This window comes from Gobius niger (genome assembly GCF_951799975.1).
Source record: "Gobius niger genome assembly, chromosome: 7".
NCBI lineage: Eukaryota > Metazoa > Chordata > Actinopteri > Gobiiformes > Gobiidae > Gobius > Gobius niger.
The window spans coordinates 14556569-14581121 of NC_136858.1; the positions used below are offsets into that span (position 1 = coordinate 14556569).

General features: G+C 39.5%; 2 protein-coding genes across 3 annotated transcripts; one reads left to right on the plus strand and one right to left on the minus strand.

The window, feature by feature from the left end:
• The first annotated feature begins 11114 nt into the window (after positions 1-11114).
• On the plus strand, positions 11115-15614 carry polh (polymerase (DNA directed), eta). 2 transcript variants are annotated; one of them, XM_079559913.1, is made up of 10 exons: positions 11115-11323; positions 12582-12716; positions 12797-13029; positions 13139-13311; positions 13379-13482; positions 13621-13740; positions 13940-14063; positions 14156-14221; positions 14304-14476; positions 14582-15614. In XM_079559913.1, exons 1-10 carry the CDS (start codon positions 11187-11189, stop codon positions 15429-15431), a joined length of 2115 nt encoding a protein of 704 aa, XP_079416039.1. In that variant the 5' UTR covers positions 11115-11186; the 3' UTR covers positions 15432-15614. The 2 variants fall into 2 exon arrangements, with proteins under 2 accessions (XP_079416039.1, XP_079416040.1); XM_079559914.1 differs by having other exon boundaries at positions 13142-13311.
• A 166-nt stretch (positions 15615-15780) lies between these two features.
• On the minus strand, positions 15781-24221 carry gtpbp2a (GTP binding protein 2a). The gene is made up of 12 exons (XM_079560652.1): positions 23792-24221; positions 22355-22381; positions 22094-22278; positions 21902-22010; positions 21626-21823; positions 21146-21320; positions 18185-18404; positions 17975-18110; positions 17839-17897; positions 17599-17770; positions 17333-17497; positions 15781-17237 (listed from the first exon to the last, which is right to left on the minus strand). The coding sequence occupies exons 1-12, from the start codon at positions 23996-23998 to the stop codon at positions 17055-17057; spliced, it is 1836 nt and encodes a 611-aa protein (XP_079416778.1). The 5' UTR covers positions 23999-24221; the 3' UTR covers positions 15781-17054.
• Positions 24222-24553: the final 332 nt, after the last annotated feature.

Here is a 24553-nt window from a genome sequence, read left to right on the forward strand (position 1 = left end):
CTACAGCTAAAAAACAGACTCTCCTCTTACAGTTTAGGATTAGAATAATAAACGTATGCTTATTTAAATGTAGGCCATATGTTGAACACACGGCACTTTCTGTTAAATATGAAGCATTTCTGCAGATTTAAGTAGATCTTGGTGATGAGAAAAGATGAGGCAGGAGCTGCGGAGCGTCAGGGCAACACGTCTCCGATCTAAACACAACTCAGATCCAATCATCTGTCAGTCCTCTGTCAGCGTACGTGTTTACAGCACTTCATTTCCCACAATCCCTTTGGCCTTTGTAGTTCAGGCAGCCGAGCGAGGCGGAGAAAAGCAACTTCGCTCGCCTCCCCAAGGCGCTCCAGCCGCCTCGGTCTCACGAGAATACGGGCACCGTCGCACAGGTGGCGTCAGAGCGATTCTGACCGGCATGCACCGCTCGCCTGCAGCCGCCTGCAGCGCCTCGCTCATCTTAAACACACCTAATGTTACAGAAGACTTGGTGTGTGCTAGGTAGAGCACATATTAAGCAAGTCTATTTTGTAAAGTCACGCATGGATTAGATAAAGAAATAGCCTAATTAATATGTCAAATTGTACCTTTTTAAGCCTATGAATCAGACACAGCTAAACAATATCACCATGTCTTTGCCAGCGCGTGGATTCTGCAAACACTAACACAGTTTTAACCAGTGAAATCAATCAAAAGCCCTACATTATATTCATATGTCGTGTATTTTATAGTATTTTAAGCAAAGTGCAGTATTATTAGTAGTATTTATCTATATCAACATTTGATGCTAAACTACAGTAGGGGTCCCCAACTCGTGGACCTGGGTCCAGATCTGGACCTCCAGAGGCTTGAGTCTGGACCCCAAAGCCTTTCCATCCTCTCTATATATTTAATATCTCGGGCTGAATTAACAATTATTTAAACAATATAAATAACATTGAAATAAAATGGCAAAATGATTGATTTTGCTGAGTAAATAGATAAACTGTGCTCATGTTTTACATTTTTAAGAGCAATTACTGCACATGTTTGGACCCTGGACATATGTTGAAAGTTATGAAAGTAAAGACCTCGAGCTTTATGTTGACTCAAGTTTGTAATGTAATACAATAGCTAGTATGTCTACTATTGAAAATATATTAGAGTGTGTCACTGTTGAGATTCACATTGAAACAAAAGAATATAACTGTTTGCTGTATGTATATATATATGTGTGACCAGGCGGGGGCGCAGGGGTGCAGTGTCTTACCAAGATGTTACTATACATGCCCCAACACCACTTTGGCTAAACTCAGTATTGTTAATTGATTGACTGCGGAATTCTTCCGCAGTCAATTATTGCTTTTCATGTTCTTTATTATTATTCCTCTTCCATCTTTTTCCCGATTTTCTAGAGCTTTCAGCACCTTCATGCTTTGTGCAATTTATGCAAGTTATGCATCAAAATGTTCCGCATGTTGAGGAGAAGGGTGCTATTACTTTTGGGACTTCTGCAATTTATGTTTTTTCCGCAATCGGCCAAAATGTTGGAGATTTTTCCCATTGACTTATAATGGGGCTGCCGCAAATCCATGCTTTTCTGCACTTTTTTCTGCATTTTCTGCAATTTCTGCACTTTGTGCATGTTCAGCTTATGCAACATGTGGGTTTTGAGAAAAAAATGGCCTTCTGCAGATTTCCAGTTTTTTTATACGAGAGTTTGAAATTTTTGCATTGGTGTGTATGGGGGAATCCAGCCAATCGGGAGACTCCAGGCCTTTCAGCCATTTGTGCAGCTTCTGCCAATCAAGCACTGAGGCCGACACCATTTCAGCAGTTTGACCAGTTTATGGAATTTAAAAAGTTTATGCAATATTAACAATTTATGCAAATTAACCACTTTATGCATTTTAAACCGTTTATGCAACTAAAGAGTTTATGCCATTTAGGATTTATGAATTTTAAACAGTTTATGCAATTTACATAATTTATGCAAATTAACCATTTCATGCATTTTACCACTTTATGCAGTTTATACACTTTATGCAACATGACATTTTATGCATTTTACCAGTTTATGCAAATTAGATTATGCAAATTAAGCAATTTATGCAATTTGAACAGTTTATGCAATTTCTGCATTCGCTTCCCGCAATTCCGCAGTCAATCGCAATGGCGCAGCGCTAAAAGGCAACACAGTTTCGTATACACCAAATAACAGAGACAATAATGCAGTTTTGTTAATTTATTAATAAGCATTGGTTTCTTTGAATGTAAAATATAGTTTGCAGTAGGTTAACAATTCCCTTTCATTAACATCCACCATAACCATTTCACATTCTTTGTTCAAAATACACAGGCTATAATGTGTTTTATACTTCAGTCAGTGTGTTCACGACAGCTGCATCTGCCCCTGGTGTGCACCTGCTGCAAAAGGTGACCCTGGTCAAGAGCTGCAGAATGCAGGCGCCGTGATTGGTTGATCCTTTCGCAAAACAAGGAAACACATGTGGTTTTAACCCAAGTGTCCAAATGTCTTTACAACCCAGTCGTGATGGGCAAAATGAAGCCTCATGAACCAATGAGGCTTTTTGGTCTGCTGTGTAAGTAACTGGTTCAAACTAAAGCCTCGCTCTATACTGCCATCTGCTGCTGATTTACATGTATTACAATTTATAAAGTATGTTTATTTTCCTTTTTTCCGGTGCTTAACTTGAAATATAATATGTGTACCTGTTTAGGGTTATACGAGCAAGTTTTAGGCTGGTATAAACCCATTTATATGCATTATTTCCATAAACCAAGAATTCAGTCACATGACCTACTGGCTCATGAAACACTGGTTCATTTGGCATGAGTCGCGACCATGACACGAGACGACGTGTGTCCCGGAGTCATAGACAGAGAACCAGGACCAGGCGAACGAAACAAAAGAGTTACTCCATGTATACATTTTTTCATCTGGATTATATTTCTCCAGTCAGCAAAAACGTCTTTCTTGTCCACGAAAGCACGATATATAGGGGAGATGGACCTATATTGGACCTCCTAAGAACATATTCGTATATCCCCTTTCTAATTAAATGCATCAAAAGCATTTGTGCCTCAGTGAATGAGTTAAGTGCTCCATGCATACAAGATACGAGCTTGTCAAATATTATATTATTGCAGTAAAATCCCAAAATCTTTTTTTTGAAAGTGGCCCAATTTGGGGACACGGTGACCTATATTGGACCAGGTCGATCCCAATATTGGACCACATGGAAAACTGTGTATAATTTGGCCTAAGCAAATAAAAATTTGATTAAATACTTACTCACAGCACACACATTCACAATCCTGACCTGGAACCAACTGTTTATGCCTTTTGTCCCGCTGAGTGTTTGTGTTGTATGAATGCTTTGCTTCAAATGGCAAGTACAATGTGTATACTCTTAATTTCATGATTTATTTATTAATTAATCTATTGATTTATTAATTCGTGCCATTATAGCCCTGAAATGTGTGCAGATGTTTTAATATGAGGACACATGGGGTGGTCCAATATTGGCCGGCACCCACTTGAGTTCTCGCATGTATATTTTAGCAACCGTGTACATATGAGTAATCATTCCTCATTGCATTCATTAATTATATGTCAAACAACCCGCACAGGCCATCCTAGCCAGTTCGCCTAAAGTTTGCGGTCACAGCACACTCCCAAAGATGATCTAAAATTACAAAGAAATGTGTGAAAACACTTTTTTTTGTCACCATTTACTCATTTTGATAATTCTCACCGTCAATCATCTCAGGCAGACGTAATATCACGTTGCACGTCATTTTGATCGCAAATTGATGTGTTAACTATTTATGGAAAGGAGAACGAATGGTGGTCCAATTTCGGGACCGGTCCAATATATGTCCATCTCCCCTACAGTAACAAAGTAAGCAAACTTGCCCTCCTTTCCTTGCCTTATCTACAATTGGCCATATTGCATTCGCTTCTCCTTGTCAATGGTTGTCACATCCTGCTTGAACCACAGGTGGTGTGCCTCGAGGAATGGTTCACTCATTGCTCCAGGCACACAGTGGTCAACAGACTTCTTTGAGCCTTCGATCTCCATGGTGTTTTTGTTCACAAGTTTCTTAATGTCGTTCATGTGGCTGTTCATTTCTTCTTCGAGGTGCCAATTTTAGTCGGTGTTCCCGGACCAGAGTCACACTCACCGTAGTTTTTTGAGTTACAGGCATACGAGTGGGTGACGTCCTGGTGCCATTTTTCTCGCACAATTTCAATATCCATGTCCTTGGATACGACGGACTCCTCAGTGGCGGGAATCAGGGCATCTTGGCTACCGTTTGCTTCCTCTTTTGACTATTACTGACTTAAGTTTAAACTGCGTGGTGTGATATAAACTTTTTTCCCTGTTCTATATACGTTAAAATGTCTGTTTAGCAACTTTGATGGAATTTACCCGTCATTTGTGAGATTTGTCCAGAGTTCTTTCCTCAGCTCGGAAAACACCAACCGATGCTAGCTCCTGGTCGGCAGGTCCCTTCACGGAGGGGAGAGGTCAGGTGGGACGAACAAGGTGGAATGCTGCTCCATTTCTACCCCGCTAGGCAACCACGCACCATTCATACAACCACATATAGAACACCTGGTTCATCAGTGGATACTTCTAATGAGTCACCACTGCTTAATCCAGGTGGACAGAAGAAGACCACAGACTTTATTAATACCTTTTATTCCCAGTGATAGTAAAGCCAACAAGAACAACAACATTAAATGATAATATATTTACTAATTAAGTTGGTAAAATTGATGGAGGTATTTTAATGACAGATATTAATATATGTTTTCAAAATGTGTTTAAACCACCATCAGGTCCAACTATCTACTCAAGAAGGTGAGACATAGAACACCTGAAGCAATTGAAACAATGAAAATGGAATTAAATACAGTAAGTGTAACTGGGATGAGATTTATAGCATGAAAATCCAAATGATTTATGTTATTTTTTAAATGAGATTCCTAGCGATCTAAATGCTATCCATTCATCCAATAACCTATAAATGCGATATAAACCATGGTTCACTAAAGAAAAGAAAGAAGAAAAATGTACATACAGGAAATCTCTACATTCCAGAACACAAGATGCTGAAAGCAAATACAAAACATATAAGACTATATTAATGCAATTTGTAAGAAAGGCTACACAAAATTGTTGATACGACATTCAGGGAACATGGAAAGTGCTTAATGATTTAATACACAAACATACAGCAATAATGATAGTAATATTATTTTAATAAAGATAATTACACAATATGTCATGCAAGGAAATAGTTAAAGAGTTTAATGATTATTTCATGAATATAGGCGATAATTTAGTGAAAATTGTGTTATTTTGAAATTGTACCCATTCCAAACAATGGAATGGAAATTGGGGTTACATATAAAAGTTCAAATTCATTCTTTCTAAACCCAACCAATAAAGATGAAATATTGACAATTGTGAAAGACTGCAAAAATAATAATAGCAACAATAATAATAATTTGATAATGATGGGTTTGATATGTTTATAATTAAAACATATTATTGTAAATAACCCCCCTTTAACGAAAAACAAAATTGATGGTATTAGTAATAAAGAGATAAACAATGAGATTATTATCACAATGAATGAAAATTAAATAGAAAGAGCAAATCATATATAATTTCTCGGAGTGATTATTGATTGTAAAATGACATGGAAACCGCATATTTAAATGTGCAAAAGAAACTCAAAAACTATATATTTTGAACAAAAATTAATTACATTTACTTTATGGCTGTCTTGTTACACCATACCTAATGTATGGTATTGAAATCTGGGGAAATACATTTAAAACTATCAAATGTTTCTATTACAAAAGACGGATATCAGATTAACTAATTACACAATTCAGTGAGTAATTGTTTTCACTGTTTTTTTTTCAATCAAAAATCTTGAAGTTCTATGACTTGGTTGATTTGTACATGGCTATGTTCATTTACCGAAACATAATAAAATCCCTAAATTATGCAAATATTGTTTACCCAGCCAGAAAGTCATTGTAATCTCAGTTGTTATTCAATCAACCACATGCCCAAACTACATTAAGAGAACACTGTTTATCAAGCAAATCATGAGTTAAATTATGGAATAGCTACTGTGATGAGTGAAAACAAGCGACGTCGCTTTTTCAGTTAAAAAATATATAAAAAAAATATTTGTCAGAATAAAAATATATGGGAAAATCTTTGACAGAATGAAAATTGCAGTGGTCCATTAATGTGTTAATTTTGCGAACGAATGTCTGATGCCATTATTAAATTCAATTAAATTCAACTTTATTATGGACTCGAGGTCCAAAATATGCTGCATTTATGATTTAAAAGTTAAGGGCAGACACAATAAGCTAAGGATTGCATTTATTGTTTGACTTTATGTTTCAAATGATTTGTAAATTGACCAAACTGAAATAAATGAAAGTATCAGTAAGCCCAGTGCAATGACAGCCGGTATAATGTGATCAGACACACTGCAAAGACAAAACAAAGAGTAAGTAAACAATGAAATGTAAACGCTTATAATATGAACTTTACTTGACTAACCTCTTCTTCCCAGGCGCATTTGTTGAAATAGCAGGAGTTGGTTCCGTTGTTGCTAGTTAAAAAAAGCATTGTCACTATACACCCAAGATCTATATTATACTTATAATTCAAAGTTGTAGTAAAAGTTTTCAAAAATATAATGCCATCATACTGGGCTGTTTAGAATAAAATATGTTTCATCTTACATCCATGAAAACCCAGAGAAAACTTCTTGAATGTAAGGCAGAACATCCTCAATATCTAGCAACTCAGTGTAGAACTTTTACCAAATGGAACATGTTACATGTTAAAAAGGCATTGATAACAAATGCTCATGGGGCTTGACATTAACACAAGCCACACACAGACTATTTTGGCTAGTTGCACCTATTTTATTTACAGCTACATTGGCCAATTGTGTTTTATTAATCAATGGGAACATTATGTTTGCCTCAAATCAATCAATATCAATAATATCTATCAATATACAAAACACATTTTATTGATGTCTCTCGTCTGTTGTACAAAAAAATTGCAAAAACTTCATGATCATCTTTACATTTTAATGTATAAAGAATATCTCAGCAACAAACAGCCTGGAATGTTCCGCAATGTGGCTTAAAATTACGAACAGAATTCATTCAAGAAAACCAATAGGCATTTGAAGCAGACGAGTAGTGGGCTGGGAGTATAAAAGTTAATGTCAAGCCATGCATCACTCTTATAGTCATTAAATAAGGCTATAGAAAGAACACACAATGTTACTTGATGTTACTTACTGGTGGTTGTTCTCACAGTTACATCCACAAACACAGGCATCTGCAGGTCTCCAGAGCGACACCAGTACCAGCCGATGTTCTGTGCCGTCAGTCCAGTCATGGTCACAGCAAACACACCAGGGACACTTGTGTTAGTGGTTACAGGTGCTCCGTCTATTCGTCCAGATGTGCTCACACAGGGCCCGCCAACTCGGCACCACTGTTTTGACCCAGAACCTCTGAACTTACAGTAGATGTTTACTTGGTCAAAGTGTGCTGTGATCCACTGAGAGTCCACATACAGCTGTGATTCACCTAAAGACATTTGCACACAGTTATAATGGGTTCAATTCATACTCCTCTGTTCAGTATGCGATAGAAAAGACTGTACTTTTCCGTCGCATGGGTAGTTTTTACAAATGTAGAATAATAATTTTGATTGAGAGCGTCAAGAAGGTGGGCCTGATACTCATGCTACTATAATGTTTTTTGTTTGTTTGTTATATATATATATTTCAAGTGGTTCATTTCATTTCTAGTTTTAATTGTATTGTATTATTGTTAGGTAATTCGTGTACAAGCTTTTACAAAAAAACATTTCAGAACCTACACGTCTCAAGGAAGTGTGCATGCATGAAGCAGATAAAATATACAGTTACAATAAACATGTTTACAAAAGCATCTTACCCTTTTTGGTGACTGACAGTTGAAATTGTGTTCCATCATCCGCCGCACTTGATATTTCTACAGTGCACCAGTAGTTGTCGGAATCACCAAACGCTAGATTTTTAACAGTGAAGGTAACAATTCTCTGTTTTTTGTCATCATTGATAGAATACTTTGAAGAATTCTTTTCATCTGAACGGATTTTAGTCTTGCAAGAATTCCAATAGTACCCCCAACACAGGTATTTAATATTTTTACTGTACTTGGCCTCATATTTACATGGAATATGAACAGTGCCTCCAACTTCAACAGCCACATGCCCAACTGTACTTATACTTTGGATTCCTGGGGGAAGCAAACAAAAACACTTAACAAATAATATAGGTACCAATACTTCTCAGTATATTATTTTGCTATACTGGTTTCTTACCAGTGAGTCCAGCGCAGATGAAAATGAATGTGACCCGAAAAGCCATAGCATCAAAAGTAAAGTTATGTAGTGAGATGAGGAGTTTAACACTTGTCACCTCTTCCTGTTTTCAAAAGTTCATTATTCAGGCTCTTATGCAGACGACCATTCAGTGTCTGCAAAGGTTGTGAGACGGGTCAATGCATTAAAATGATCGGAAATATTGGTGCAAAAAAAAAAAAAAAACTCCCCACAGCGTTTACGGGAACTAAATGTTGTATATTTAGAGACACAGCACTTCCTTCTGCTGGTCCAATCTAAAAGAAAAAAGTAGATAATCAGATGCATAGTTTACAGTTTTTCTTTTTGAAACCTGTTCAAATGAATAAAAGATTAATGCACATGAGAACAGTTCAAGGGTTTGGATGTAAAACTTCATTTTGCTGATGCAAGACATGACTTTGAGCAAAATACTTACTTTTTTTTAAACAACAAATTCAAATGAGGTAATATTGTTGTTTAGAGGGAAATGAGAAACATTTGCTGCCAAACTGACAACACAAAAATGTTCTTTTGTTTTGGTATAGACGTCGCAGCGTCATATTTTCTCCCAGTACAGTGTGGTGTTCTGCTGGTCAACATATAAATGTGGCATCCCTAACAACGCTCATGTTAATTTTACAAATCAATTATCATACTTTCTCATTGGTGAGAATGGTAATCTGAAATGTCTTACTTGATGTTACATGATGTTACATGTAGATATACTTACTGCTCCCACTGTCAACACAAAAAGCAGAAGTAAAATTCACATGTAAGGATGGAAATGTTGCAGTATTGCAATATATTGGCCAAATTCAGTTAGTGGCTACAGTTGATGGAAACAACCTTCTTTCTTGTCATGAGTCAGTGGCAACAGACTCTCATTCTGTAGTGCTGCCAATCGTATTTTTCATTTTGACTCTTGGAGCCTTTTTGGAAATGTAGTAGAGTAGAAAATAGTCTGTGTACTGATGGCCGCCATTCCCAAAGTCCGACACATCACGGCCCCCTAATCGATCCGAAAATCTCTTGGGGATCGCCAATAAAAATACATTAAGTCTATAAGGAATTTGTTATTATTTTACAGCTACAATTACTTAAATACTGGTAATGACTTATGGAAAGCACTTTGGTTCAGCAGGTGCTGTTGTAAAGTGCCATACAAATAAAGGTTGATTAATATATTTATATTTCAAATGCAGTGGAGTAAAAGAAGAAAAAAATAATTACCCTAACTTTACTCAAGTAATGTACAAAATAGATAAATAGTAATATGCGTTTTATGTTGAACAAAATCATCATCATCATCATCATCATTAATTATTTCTTAACATAAATACAATACATCCATGCGTTCTAGTCTATGATCCATGGATAGGATCGTAGAAGTATAATATATTTTGTATTTATATGATATTCAATGATTTATATCAATGGATGCGAGGGATGCAAAATAGAAACACATTTTGCAAATGACGTAGCCCGCTGTCGTGGAGTTAAAAGGTGTGTTTTCTGCGGAAGAAGTGACTGTGCTAACGAAAAGTGTAAAGCCAGACGATCGAGGATCCGCAGTGCCTGCACTGCAAAGGCAGACATCGGCTGTTTCTCAATTGCAAGGATCCGTCCTCCGTTTGGCCACTTCGTTGACGTCCTCGGTGGTGGCTCCTCCAAAACGGAGCGGAGTGTCCTCTCCCCGCCCATCCCCGCCGCCTTTGAGCTCAAATGGAACGGCCTCCGGAGCGAGCGGATGCGTCAGGTCACGTGTCAATCTATGCTCATTAAAACAACTGTTTTATGAATAACAGAGGCCAGGAAACTGTTTATGTGGAACAAAACTTTTTTTTAAAGTGAGTTCAAACTAATAAAGTTTTGCGAGAAAAGAAAAAATAAACTATGTTGCAGTGCATCATGGGTAATTTCAGCTCTCCGAGGCAGCGGAGGATCCACAGGTGTACCCTTCGTAAATGAGCCAAACGGAGGAGTCGAGCTGCGAGGGGGCGAGTAGTTCAGGTGAAATGGAACACCACTTGGCGGCGCCGTGATGACGCGAATGACGTCCGAAGTGGTCGAGACGCCGAGGATCCTGGCAATTGGGAAACAGCCACTGTGTTGGGGCTGCCATATGCCCATGGATCTATAATATTATGCCCCAGAAGAATCACAGCTGAGAAAATTGATAACCTGAGAAAGTGATGTATGCTGAAGCAGTGAAACAGAAGTGTGTGAAGAGAATGATATTCCTAAAGGAAATGACAATGTAATTATGATTGATCTGAAGGGATTTTTGGCGTTCATTGTAATGGTGGTAAATTGTGCGACAGATTTACAGTAAAGCAGACTGTATTAATAAGATTCTTGAAGCGGCAAGGAAATTCATGAATATGGATATGAATCACTGAGGAGGAGTTTGTTAAAACTCTGAAGGAAGTGTGCGAAGGAGGGCCAAAGTAGCAATCACTGTTGGGTTTGAAACGGATTGGGGACTATTTTTTAACGCAATTTGGCTTGAACGCTGTTATTGTACACTAAAGCCAGTGGGTGGCGGAAATGCACTTTTGAGTTTGCATCCGCCGTTAAACAACCAAAGAAGAAGAAGAAGAGCTGAGCCCGCCTCGTCTCATTTTGATGACGTTTTTACGTAACTCCGCTCCTGCGCGAATTACGAAGCGACGCACGGAAACACCAACGCGGGTTTGGGGGATTTTGTTGTGTTTTTCGAGTCGTGGTTGGGTTATGGAGTACGGAAAGGAGCGAGTGGTCGCCTTAGTGGATATGGATTGCTTTTATGTGCAGGTGGAGCAGCGGCTAAAGCCCGCCCTGGCTAACAAACCGTGCGTGGTGGCCCAGTACAAGACGTGGAAGGGAGGAGGGTGAGCGCTCCTGTCAAACTCTGTAGTCTTTCATTGCATTCAAAGTCAAACACAAGTCTACTTCCATAAAGCATTTTCCTCCACAACAGATCACATACTTGATACATGCAAGATCCTCTTCCTTTCTGCACTTTTTTGTGTATGTGTATTTATTGTGTAACAAAGACGATAAACTATCCCGAACCCAAAAGGGGGTTTGTCTTGGGCTACAGCGACACTTGTCTGCACTCACAGTCCATAAAATCACACGACACAATTCAGATTCATTGCAACAATAAAGTGCCATAACGTGTTTAACCTCCATAACGTGTTTAACCTCTTAACCCCCTCCTGAATCTTGCACATTTTTTTTCCAGTTTGGCATCACCCAAATCTGAAAGCTTCTTGCACAAAGCGTCAAAATAGCGACGAAAACGAGGATAAAAATGCAACAAGAAAGTGACAACTAAAGCAACAATAACAAAACTAGAAACTTTTGCAATGGGTCCCTATTTAGTTGTATTATACTGCTGTCATTGTGAAAATCCCCATTAAGTCGCAAAACAGTGCTTTTATTGTGAAAATCCCAATTTAGTTGTGTTATGCTGCTTTTGAAAAAGCGACAAAAACACGCCTACAAAGTGACAAAAGCAAGACAAATAAAAAGCTGGGAAAACCAAACAAAAAATAGATGAAAATGCGGCGACAAAAAAAAGTCACCATCAGTTTTGTAGGTCTTAGCTCTCAAGTTAGGCAATACTCTGGCCTATCGTTTGTAAGCTCCGGTCAAGAAGCTTTTCGATTTGGGTAAAGCTGAACTGGAGAAATGCACTCGGTTCAGGCGGGGGTTAGTAGATTAAAAGTCTTCCACACAGCATAACAAGTCTGTATGCATCAAAACAGTGAGCATCCCAAGAAACTGCATACGATTGAGAAGTGCTAGAAGTTTGAATATTTCTTAAAGCATACATGGATTAGTATAACTTCCTGAAGTCAACACTTCATATTCTCCATTCAGGACATGTTGTAAGTCACTGGTGATTCTGCTGCACAGTGCCAGGACTGTCAAATCTCTGGAGTGCAGCAATGCCATATCTTCGACAGCTCTCAGAGATGGCACTGTAGAACATTGTCATAATTCTAGTGCTGACTCCAAACAACTTAGCTCAAGATCTGACGATGCTTACCCAGTGGCATTTAGGAGCAAATGTCACCAAGGTCACATTTATCTAGGGGGACAGCCTGTTATAATGTGATATCCAATCCTTCCTGTGATCAGAATTATAGCTGTAAGTTACGAGGCGAGAGCCCATGGTGTCACGAGGAACATGTGGGTCGACGATGCCAAGAAACTGTGCCCAGACCTGGAGGTGGCCCGAGTGCGGGAGTCTCACGGAAAGGCAGACCTGACACAGTAAGAATGAAACCAATGCCTTCTAAAATAACCTTGTCCAACAGAAATAAATCATAATACTGTGCCTTTTGTTTTCGTAGTTACAGGGACGCGAGTGTGGAGGTGATAGAGGTGATGTCCCGGTTTGCTGTCATCGAGAGGGCCAGCATTGATGAGGCCTACATGGATCTCACCTCTGCGGTCCAGCAGCGATTAAAGGATATGGCTGGCAAGCAGATTGAACCCCATCTTCTGAAGACCACCTATGTCCAGGGTTACCCACAAAGTGCAGCGGATGAGGAAGCGTTAGCTCAGGAGCACGAGTCAGATAAAGGTAACTCATCAGTCAAACTCACACGTTATTACAACATTGTCACGCACATGGAATAATGCAGACAAAACACATTTTATTTTTGAAAGATATACAAAATGACTTTACACAGAAGCTGAGCGGTCCAGCGGTCTAGCACAGTGGCTGTCTTCTTTGCCACTGTCAGGAGAACAGTGTCCACCAGAGCTGCAGCTTACCGTAGGAGCCATTATTGTTGAGGAAATGAGAGCAGCTGTGGAGAAGGACACAGGGTTCCAATGTTCAGCGGGGATATCTCACAATAAGGTCTTGTTAAATCACTAATGTTTTTAATTGATAATAGGTGTTAGGCTGAATAATGTGGTGTGTGTAGGTGCTTTCCAAATTAGCATGCGGCCTTAACAAACCAAATCGACAAACCATTCTGCCGATGGACTCTGTGGCAGAGCTTTTCAACTCGCTGCACATCAGTAAAATGTAAGTACTCTATGTGACCATACTTGACTATAATATACAGTAAATATACTGGAGTACCAGGCTGATTCAATGGATAAAGAGTGTTGCTTGTTCTTTCTTTTAAAAACAAAACCATGTTTATTGTTTTTGTTCGCTTAGCCGGAACCTTGGAGGAAAACTTGGCACATCTGTTACTGGAACCTTGGGGATAGAGAACATGGGAGAACTCACACAGTTTTCTCAGGCTCAGCTGGGACAGCACTTTGGTGAAAAGACAGGGTAAGAACACAGTTGCAATAGTTTGTACTTGTGTAATGTCAAAACAGTCTAAGAGCCTGGTGTTTTGAAACAAAAAGGGTTACAATTTTAGCACAAAGTTCTACAATATTAGTAAGAATAGTATTTGGGGATACCTTGTGTTGAGATTTTTTTTCGTATTATGTGTGAGACCATAAAAGTCATTTACATTGTTTTACAGTCAATGGCTTTTTGATTTGTGCCGTGGGGTCGACTTTGAAGCAGTGAAGCCCCGGCAGCTTCCCAAGTCCATTGGTTGCAGTAAGAATTTTCCAGGAAAAACATCACTGGCCACAAAGGAGCAGGTAACAGCATTAAAGTCTAATAAAAAAACACTTTGTCACTATTCAATTGAAGTTAATATTGATTACAAATATTGGGGGGAACCATTGTTTAGGTGCAATATTGGCTTCAGCAACTGTCTCTTGAGCTGGAGGAAAGGCTGACCAAGGACAGAGACGTGGTATGAATGATGTGTACTCTTACTTCATTACTTTACAAATAGATTTCCATTTATTGACATGATCATTTTTTTTGTGATCAAGAATGGCCGGGTGGCAAAGCTGCTAACGGTCGGAGTGCGTCAACTTGGAGACAAGAGGCCAAGCAGCTTCTCTCGCTGCTGTGCTCTTGTCCGCTACGAAGCAAGCAAAATTTCAAGTGACAGTTTTTCCATCATCAAGAGTCTGAACACGGCTGGGAGCCAACAAGAAACCTGGTAAGTGGTTTTCGTTTTTCCATGTATACCCAATTATCGCGATAACAATAATCCGTCGATGTACCGCCCTGTGATATCGGCTAAAATGTGTCTTTTATTCTCTAGGTCTCCACCCCTCACCTTGCTTCACATTTCGGCGAGCAAATTTAGCGACGCGCCGTCAGCCGGGGGCATCGCTGGCTTCCTTTCTAGTGACATCTCTGCAACACAAGATCTTTTCTCCACTGCGCAATCTACAACCCAAGCATCGTCTGAAGTGAAAAATGGCACCGCACTCAAGAGACCAGGAAGCATTCAGTCCTTGTTTCAAAAAGCTGCTCAGAAACAAAAACATCAATCGTCACTACAGGCAGAGGAGGGAGGAGAGACCGACGCAGGAGCCACCACTCAAATAGCCTCTCAGGACGTGTTAACATTGACAAGAGAGAGTCAGAAAAGTTGTAATGCTAGGGCAGCTAACTCCCAAAACAGTATATCTTCTTTCTTCCAGAAGAAACAAATAGAAAGAAGCGTACAATCAGTGCCTGGTAATGAAGACAAGTCAGAGATTAGTAACACTACCTCTACAGTTCCCAAGGCAGATGTTAATTCGGTGCCAGATAGCGATTTTCAGCTTGACATTGATGCAGAGGAAGATACCGATTTGATTCCAAATTCAGTTCCCGCTGAGGTTGATAGGGAAGACTTGTGTAAGTGTGACAAGTGTGGGAAGGACATTCTGGTTTGGGAAATGCCCGAACACAAGGACTATCACTTTGCAATGGCACTTCAGAGCTCTTTTTCATCCTCTGTACACTCTCCTTCTGCTTCCTCTGTGTCACTTCCTCAATTATCTCAGAAATCGGGGGCAGCAGCAGGGAAAACAAAAAGCAAAGGGCAATCTGGACCACAAGCCAAGAGGCCTAGATCTGGTGGAAGCACAGGGACACTGGATTCATTCTTTAAACGGACGTGAACATGTTTTTTTAAAAAATTAATTTAATGCAAAAACTATCCTGAATGTCGTAATATGACATTTGTGTTTTATAAAATTAATGCTTCAATTTCCCATATGTATAATTCACCATATCAATATGTTTTGTATAATTGTATAATAAGTTCTTTGGCCGAAAAGAACTCATATGATTAACTAATAAAAATTGACACAATGTAATTTACAACATCAAAACTAAAACTGAAAGAACTTGTTTTACAATTTTTTATCATTAGCACAAGCGCGGGTGGAAAAAGATCACTTTCATTTGTGCTATTTTGCTCACACTTGAAAAAGCAATTACACCAAAAGGTTGTGGTTGGAAGGTTTATTCTTTAACACGTCCTAACATAATTGGATCTGTACATAAATATTGCATTTCACCCAAATGATTATGGAACATTACATTTTCATTTCAAAAGAACTCAGACAAACCTGTTGTTTCAAATCAATGAAAATGCTAACAATATAATATCCAAAACTATTAAAATATATAAAATACCTCTCAGATGCTTCGACAGAAACACCCGATATAGAACTAGAAAACCTTTGGTTGAAATGATCCATAGCTTATTCCCCCATCAGTGTACACAAAGATGAGGTGCAACAAAACATTTCACTTGTCCTCCCTGTCCAGAGTATCAGTGGGAGAACGAATAAAACGTGCATTTAAGGCCACAACAAAGCCACATACACACTCAAAACAAATATTTTCTAACGTCTTTAAAAGATATCAAAAGCTGCTTTTGTTGAGTAGCACCAACTCAAGAAGTTTATCTTCATGAAATGGAAGATCATTTAAGAATCAGTTCTGTAGGCACTGTGGAAAACCCGGTGAAGGCTGCGACATCAGTAACAATAGGTGGCTACTTCAGGTGACACTTAGTGAAGGCAGCGATACAGAGCTAACCCATCCCTGCATAACTCAGTACCGACATACTGGATCTTTGGGAGACTTTCCCATTACATTTCTCATGTCCTCTTCTGGGGATGTTCAAATGTCCAAGTGGCAGTTCTCTACAAACCTGAGGAACTAAAGTACTGAAGACGAGTAAGTAACATTTAACTTCTCTGTTCTCTCTGACAGAGCAAAGGCTGGGTCAGAGTTACGCCTCTTAACCCTTATCTTCATCAAGTGGTCTCGTCTGTCAGTGTTATAACCCCAAAGCAGTGCCTGAAAGCACAATAAACTTTCTGAAGAAGTGAAAATATTTGTGTAATAAAAAATAGACTTGTGTCTGAGGCACTAAAGGTCACAAAACAACTGGGTGACAAAGACTTTTGGTATGCAGGTGAAGGTTTACACTAGAGCGGTGAGGGTGTTGTGAGTGACATCCCAGCTTCAGTGCAAGTGGCATTATGTGTTGGAGTGCATTCAGCTGTAAACAGTGCACTGTTGTCATTTTGCCACAAAAAGGTCCACTTTTGGTTGACATTCTAGTCTGTGTACAAAGTGATGGTGGTACTGCTGATCAGTGTCTCACATTTAAAACCCACAGAACAAGATACAGCGAAAGCATTCATAGTTGTTTAAAAGACCGAACATGACAAAGGAGAAGTTTATGACAAAATAGCTGATCACAGAGAAGAGGAGCTGCCTCACATTTAGGCCCCATCCTCCTCTCTTTGGGATGGTTTGTACTGGGCGAGGGGTTGCAACTTGGTGACATGTCCAATACCTTTGGTGACGCCCTCTCTGAAGAGCAACTTCGCTCCCACTTTTAGGTACTCAGGGTGTTTGATGAACCTGAAACAGACCTCTGCCTTTTCACCTGTCCTGAGTGCTTCCTGGGAAAGAAGGAACAATACAAAAATTAAGAAAAAAAATAATGAAGATGAATTCATACGATTTATCAGAAAGACATGTAAAGTTTAAGACTGACCTTTCCATACATTGCTTCAACAGTGGCAGTTTGTCTCACATTTCCAATGTGCACAGTAACCTGGAAACCTTTATGGAAGGTCCTTGAATGGAAAAGTAGGACAACCTCAGCCTCAAATGTCCAGCAGATAGTCGGATCCATCTCTGGGCTGACCATCACCATGCCCTGCCATAGGAAAGACATTCTTTTAATTGCGGGCCCTTTTAAATATGTATTACACTGATATATAAGTCAGGAGTTGGTTCTTAATGTATTCCTCGTCTTACTTTTCTTAATAACGTGCGGTCGAATTCTCCCAGAGCGAGCGTAGCAGCCTGACCAGCCTTTAATACCCTGCATGCCGAGCGATTCCTCTGGATGCTGCCAATCGTCAGCTTGTGGAAATGGCCAGCGTCTGTTGGCCCTACGACAAGGTCATCTCCCTCACGGCAAATCCCACTGTAAAACAACAGCTGGGTTACACTAAAGGTTTCTTGTAAATTGTGAGCATAAAAGGTTCAGGTTACCTGTATAAAGTACCTCCCACAACAGTCCCCACCTCAGGAACAGTGTAGATCTCATCCACCTGCGTAAGTATAGTTATTATTCTTCTCACTTGTTCAATGGCAACAATCAAAACATTACTCCATTCGCGATTCCAACCTGAAACTCTGTTAACTGTTGCATCAGTTCCTCCTGTTCTTTACTGTTGCTTAGTGGAGGGATAATGTTGAAGAATACTTTCAGCAAGTCTAAACTCTCCCCGGAAACACTGGACAGCGTGAAGATTGGGGTAATACTAGAAGAAAATAAAGATGTTGCAGCCTCAAATAGGGTAGATAACAACATTCTATCAAAAATGTTTGGACTTACTTGGGAGACTGGGCAAACTGCTGTGCTGCGGTAACTGCGTCGTCTGTGTTTGCCACCACCATTGGAACCTTGTTACATCCGGGCTGCTTCAGGACTCGCTCAAGCTGCCGCACCGTGCGCTCCACTGTGGCTCGCGTGCACAGATCCACCTTACTGATGACAATGAAGATGGGCACCTTTAGAGCCATGGCCAAGCCAAGATGCTCCCGCGTTGTACCAGCTGCAAGAGAAAATCTATTACAATACACTATTCAGGCTTTGAATCAGGACGCATTAGCCTATTATAACTTCATGAAAAAAATGGAAGAAAGATCCGCGCAAGGTTAGTAAAGTTTTTTCCATGAGGTGCCACTTAGGTAAGAGTAACAGGTGCTAAGTTCACAGTAATAAAAAAATAACTATATTATATAAGTTCTTATATCTGTTGCAAATGAATAACAAAACAAAAGACAAAACCAACAACTAATACAAGCTATAAACTAAATGGAAGAGGGCCTAGCATTGAGCCTTGGGGCACAATCAAAAGATTGTTTGCAGTCCTCTTGCATATCTTGCAAGTATAGTAGACTATATATTAATAATACAGTCACTTTTGATATTATGTTGATATGATCAAAAAGTGTTGTCAGAAGTGGGATTCGAACCCACGCCTCCAGGGGAGACTGCGACCTGAACGCAGCGCCTTAGACCGCTCGGCCATCCTGACATATTTACATCCATGGAAAGTTTCCAAGATTAGCTCGGGCAGGACTGGTGTGAAGTGTCAGATGTGGTCTCAGCTGTAGCTTGGAACACTGTTTTAATAGAGCGAGCAGTGGCTTGTGACGTCTAGGACGACTACTCTTTAGAGACAGGTTTATCAGTGTGTTACATTACATAGTATGTGTCAACTGATATATGACTCATATTAATCCCAAATCAAAATGATCTACACAGTACACAAGTAAAACTATTGTCAGAAGTGGGATTCGAACCCACGCCTCCAGGGGAGACTGCGACCTGAACGCAGCGCCTTAGACCGCTCGGCCATCCTGACTTTTATCATACTTTGAACCTTGTCAAATTATTAGAAAAGGAAATGCACAGAGTTGTCACTGACTTGAAACTTGAGTTACTTTTGACTCTTGAGAGACGCACTAAATCAAAGAATCCATTTCAAGTAGCAGGCTGAATAAACACAGGATCTGAAGCTGGCATTGAAACATTTTCTCTTTATTTTACCTTTACAAATAGTCTTTCTAGGTTCTAAAATAGGTACGGTGGGCACGTTTGCCTTAGTATGTTTTGTAAAACGTATGTAATGTAGGAGTCTCTCGGTCTTGCACCTGGTTTGAAGAGCATGGTATGAACTTTAAAATCAGAGAAGCTTCATTCATAAATGTGGTTCATCTGTTAACGCCCGATTTAGGTTTAGAGTTATTTTCTCCAATTATAAATACCTAAATATCAAAGTTTGCTGATTGGAGAGCTTACAGCTTATATGCCAGTATGATACCTCATTTGAAAGCCAAGACCCTCTAGTTACAAAAATATGTGCAAGATCTGTGTGACTGAAACACAACTTACGTCACACTTGCCGTCCCTAACATCATAAAGTATAATATGCTTAAAACAGGCATGTCCAAATTGCAGCCCGTGGGCCAAATGCGTCCCCCAGACCAACTTTTGGTGGCCCTTAGGCTTCTAGTTTTATTGGCCAGCGATGGTACTTTTTTACTGCAATCTTTATACTTCCGCACAATTAAATCTCAAAAAGCTACAAGCTCTTGAATACACCCAGTTGAATGTTTGAATGCACTCCATGCTGTACACATGTCAATATGCGTTCCTCGGACACCCCTGGCTTAAAAGAAACAATGTACAGATACAAAAATAATCATGCCAACTGAAAAACAAATGTTGTCAGAAGTGGGATTCGGACCCACGCCTCCAGGGGAGACTGCGACCTGAACGCAGCGCCTTAGACCGCTCGGCCATCCTGACTCTCCTATCTCACTGTCACCCTTAGCAAACACATGGGTCAATAACTATACAACGCAACTAGCTGTGGTGAGAGGGGCCAAGCTGAAACTGAAATGACTCATTTTGACAAGAAGAATCAGCATAACCGCGCAGCATGAATCCAGAATAAGGTATAGAAAGTGAACATATAGTTAGTAGACACCTTGGAGCATTACATTCTGAATACCAAGAGTTGTAACATATTTTAGTCAGATCATTAAAACCTTTTATTTAACAAATATGGTGCTAAAATATATTTTGTTATAGAATAATAGAATGGTTGACTGATCTTTGATACAGTAGGAGTTACAAACATATAGCAGTCAAATTCCTTTAATTGTTTAACTTTTATCTAACCAGAAAAATTCCCCTGAGATTCAGAATCACATTTACACATAAGTCCTGGTTTAAGAAAGGTCTTCATAATACTGTACATATATAACACAAGAACTATTCATAACAGGTTAATAGGCCTGTGCGCCACAGCAATGGTAAAGGCCCCTTATTTTGCGTACCTACACAATTACATTTTCAAGACGGCAGTAATAATGTTAAATGTTATAAACTATTACATTTTCCATCTCACATATATATAGCAGATTAACACATTTTTAGGCGTATTTTTATACAGGTCACACCCTCTGGTATTTAGGACACAGAGGGTCAGACTTGTTTTGCTCTTTCTACATGGTCAGCACTTGGATTAAGGACAGCATCTGGTTTCAGCCTTGGCAAGTGTCGGGTTTACCCCGTCTCCGTGTCAGGTTGGTGAGACGAACTGTGAGAATGCCAGATATTCTAAGACTAGCAACGGCAGGCGGGAGTAAGGGCAGCCTGTTACGTAAGGTCAGATATTACAAGTGCCGAGCTACAGCTGATCCACTAAAACGCAGCGGTGTACACAAACAAGTTGTCATGGTAGAACTGGAAATGTACTGTAGATGTGTGTACAAAGTTTACCAATGCCCGTGTTTGCACCGACGACCAGCATCGCAAAATCAGGACAATAGCTGGTGAGGCCAAAGATGGTGGTCTTCAGATATTTGTGGTGGCCTGCGAGGTCGATGAATGTGATCATTTTGGAAGCGCTCTCACATATCTCCTCAGCAGTTCGGGATTCGCTGTAGTTTACAACCTACAAGACAAAAAGCTACATTAGAAGGCGCTGTACTCGGTGGTAGAATGCATTTGTTTTTCCACTTAATAATTTCAAATAAAAGTAGACATGTGTGGGGAAATAAACATATCACTGTGTCAAATGCAAAGTAACACAAAACTAATTGAGCTTATGAACTCTTCCTCCTGAACAAATGGGATGTTCATAATATGTAATGAATGTTGGGACCACAGCTAATAGTTTAAACCAGTCGACTTGCTCATGATTTGAAAATGTAAAAATTCTGATTAGGGCTTTTAATATTAAAAAAAAAGGTCTCTCACCTCTCCTTTGCTATTGAATCCAAGTATCTCAAAGCTAATACTTGAGGTTCTCCCAGTTTGGATTTCGTGCAGATGTCTGAAGAGGTTGAGCCTTGCTCGGCCACGTCCATTGTCCAGTTCTCCTTGTGTCAAAACGCCCAATAATGTGGATTTTCCTGAGTCCACGTTACCCAGCACTGCTACCCGCAAGTCCAAGAACTTTGGGGGAAAATATGCACAAAAAGACTGTAAAGACCTGCCATTTTACTACATTTTAATGACAATATTAAAACTCACCTGTTGGTCGTCTGGCACTTTGCGTATGAGGACTTCAGCAATGCTACGAGGCCCATCAGAGTCTTCATTGACCTCCATTTGTCTGAGGACGCTGATGTCAGCTCCCACTCTGGTAAAAAAAAACAATAAATAAAAAAAACCTTTAGGTCTCGCCCAGCTGAACTCCTGATTCAAGTTAAAGTTTTAGTTTACTTTTTTGCCAGGAGATGGAGCGTCTTTAATGACGCCCGCATATCTTCTTCTGATAACCCTACGAGCATGCCGTTATCTTCAACACCAATCTGATACACAGCTTCACCTTTTCCCTCCTGTAGTCGCCATTTCATTTGTGTTGCCAGGTGCTCGAAGCGGTATTGAGTTGGATTCACCAGCTTCAACTAGAAAACATTCAAAAACATTAACATGGGTATTCCTTACATTTTTCTCATAATACTATACATATTTTCTACATACCTTGTATTCTATGTTCCCCTCTTCAGCCTAAGGGGACAGGAGAGAATGTGAAAGGTTCAAACACAAAACAAAAAGCAGGCTGTACTGAAGAGGAACAACGGGCTATTGAGCTACACAACACAGGAGTGCTTTTGAAACAACCAGCTAAACTACTGAGGTGGATAAGTAAATAAGCAATCAACTACTTTTGAAGACATTACACTTCTATTGGTACTTTTATGGCACGGCACTTAAGAGATATGATTTTTGAAATATCAATATTCTTGAGTAAAACATTATTTTACACCCAGTGTAAGTGCCAAATATGTCATGGTAATACGTGGCATGATCTATTTTTGAGAATTATTATTTTAAATATTGAAATGGAAAGGAACTATACAGAGTTTAAAAATGTTAAAACTAAGTACTACACCACAATTGCCTCTAAAATCCTGCACTGTCACCCAAAAGTTGTTACTTCGGGTCAGAAGTGCCATCACGCACAAGCGTAATATAGAGACTGTAGTTACGCGTAAAACCTGGGGTGGCAGTAGTGAGTATAAAATGACCAACTTACATCTGGCGTCTGTAAATATTATTCACATATTTACGTCCTTACTGAAACACAAATCAGACATATTTTTCTCGAAATAATTACTCAAAGCTTCTTCTTTATTTAATTTAACTTTTTACTTGAACAAAAAATATACATTTTTAAATATTTATTCCTGTCGCCACTATGTCCATCTTAAAACATCAAAACTATATATAATATAATAATTATAATATATATTTATAATAATAATATAATATAATATTGTATATATTTATATATTTTTTCAAGTGTGTACGGTTTACAAACATTACACAGAAACGAAACATAACGCCTTCGAATGAACTTAACTAATCTATTATGTAACGATTCCACACTCGGAATATGTTCAGACTTGTCCTCATTTCAGGCTAAAAGTAATACAATCCGCTTAAAAAAACCTTTGCTCTTTGAAATGTCCCATATCACTATATCTATAGTGTGTTATTACAAGGTTGTTCAGTGTCACTTGGTGAGAGGTCACCAGACAGTCTCCCGCCCCCTTAGGTATTTACAAACACAGCTGTGTCCCCGGAGAAGATAACAAAACTAGTGGCAAGCTAAAGAAAGCTACTCACATTTGCTCTCATAAACATTACGGCGATGTCTATCCGTCATAAAGGCTACAGATCAGATATAGTCGTGTAATTGTTGAATGACGACCCTTTCTCTTCGCTTTGTGGCCAACTTGCTACGTGTCACTTGATAGCAGGTTCATACGAAAAGCGATGTAAAGCTGACGGACAACTGGACACCCGGAAATACAATAGATTTGGCCTAAACTATTGAAAAGGACACATAAACAATGAGCACGGCTTGGCTAGCATGTTTATTAATGTAGTTTACGGGGTGAAAGTGTGACTTACCTCCGGAGGCAGATACGGCGTGTTATTACTCGGTTTGAAGTTGCTGCGGGAGAATCGAGCCCTCGCTTTCTTGTTGGCTTTTGCATTAGCCTTTTTAGAGGCTAGCCCGTATCCACTCGGCTTTCCATTATTACTGGCAACAACTTGCGATCGGGACGAGCTGGGTTCATTCCCTGAGCCAAACAAATCCAATACCCGCGCATCCATCCGCAGCAGCTACTTTTTTTTTTTTAAGTCCCCGCTACTTCTTCTTCAACTTTTGCCGCTAAAAATGAATTCCAATCGCGCGAGACAGTCTGTTTGTTGTATTCCCTTGCTGTCAGTACCCTACGCCCCCCCAAGGCTTAAAAACAAAGCGTCCTCGACCCCCCACACCTCAATCCGAACAATAACAGCGTCGTCCGAGAGTCTCTTTTTGAGTTTACAGTGGACCTACGTCACACAGTCGTAAATGTCAAAAGGTACGTTCGTTTCATGCAGTGGCGCGAGCGACACAGGCGGGTACACTTGTATGACTTGTATTCATATATATACTCCGCCCACGCACACATCACGGTATTGCAATCTAACAGTACACATAGTCAAAGAGACTTGCAGAGCTTTTACATCAGCCAACAGAGGAATATTTGCATTGTTTATATGCGCAGATAAAGCAAAGGAAGCGTGCGCAAAAACTGATGCAAGGCGAGAAAGCATTTAGTCATAGCAATTATGTCATTTGGCGTGTATATTTTTCCAGTGATAAGGTTTACTGTTGGTCCA

What these genes read in the sequence shown, in the direction of transcription:
- polh (XM_079559913.1), top strand. Translation starts at nt 11,187, where the DNA reads ATGGAGTACGGAAAGGAGCGAGTGGTCGCCTTAGTGGATATGGATTGC. An exon ending in TCGCTGCACATCAGTAAAAT is followed by an intron (nt 13,483 to 13,620) that starts GTAAGTACTCTA and finishes TTGTTCGCTTAG; the next exon opens with CCGGAACCTTGGAGGAAAAC. An exon ending in CACTGGCCACAAAGGAGCAG is followed by an intron (nt 14,064 to 14,155) that starts GTAACAGCATTA and finishes ACCATTGTTTAG; the next exon opens with GTGCAATATTGGCTTCAGCA.
- gtpbp2a (XM_079560652.1), bottom strand. Translation starts at nt 23,998, where the DNA reads ATGGATGCGCGGGTATTGGATTTGTTTGGCTCAGGGAATGAACCCAGC. An exon ending in CTCCATCTCCTGGCAAAAAA is followed by an intron (nt 22,011 to 22,093) that starts GTAAACTAAAAC and finishes TTTTTTTACCAG; the next exon opens with AGTGGGAGCTGACATCAGCG. An exon ending in CGGTGCAAACACGGGCATTG is followed by an intron (nt 18,405 to 21,145) that starts GTAAACTTTGTA and finishes TTTCTCTTGCAG; the next exon opens with CTGGTACAACGCGGGAGCAT.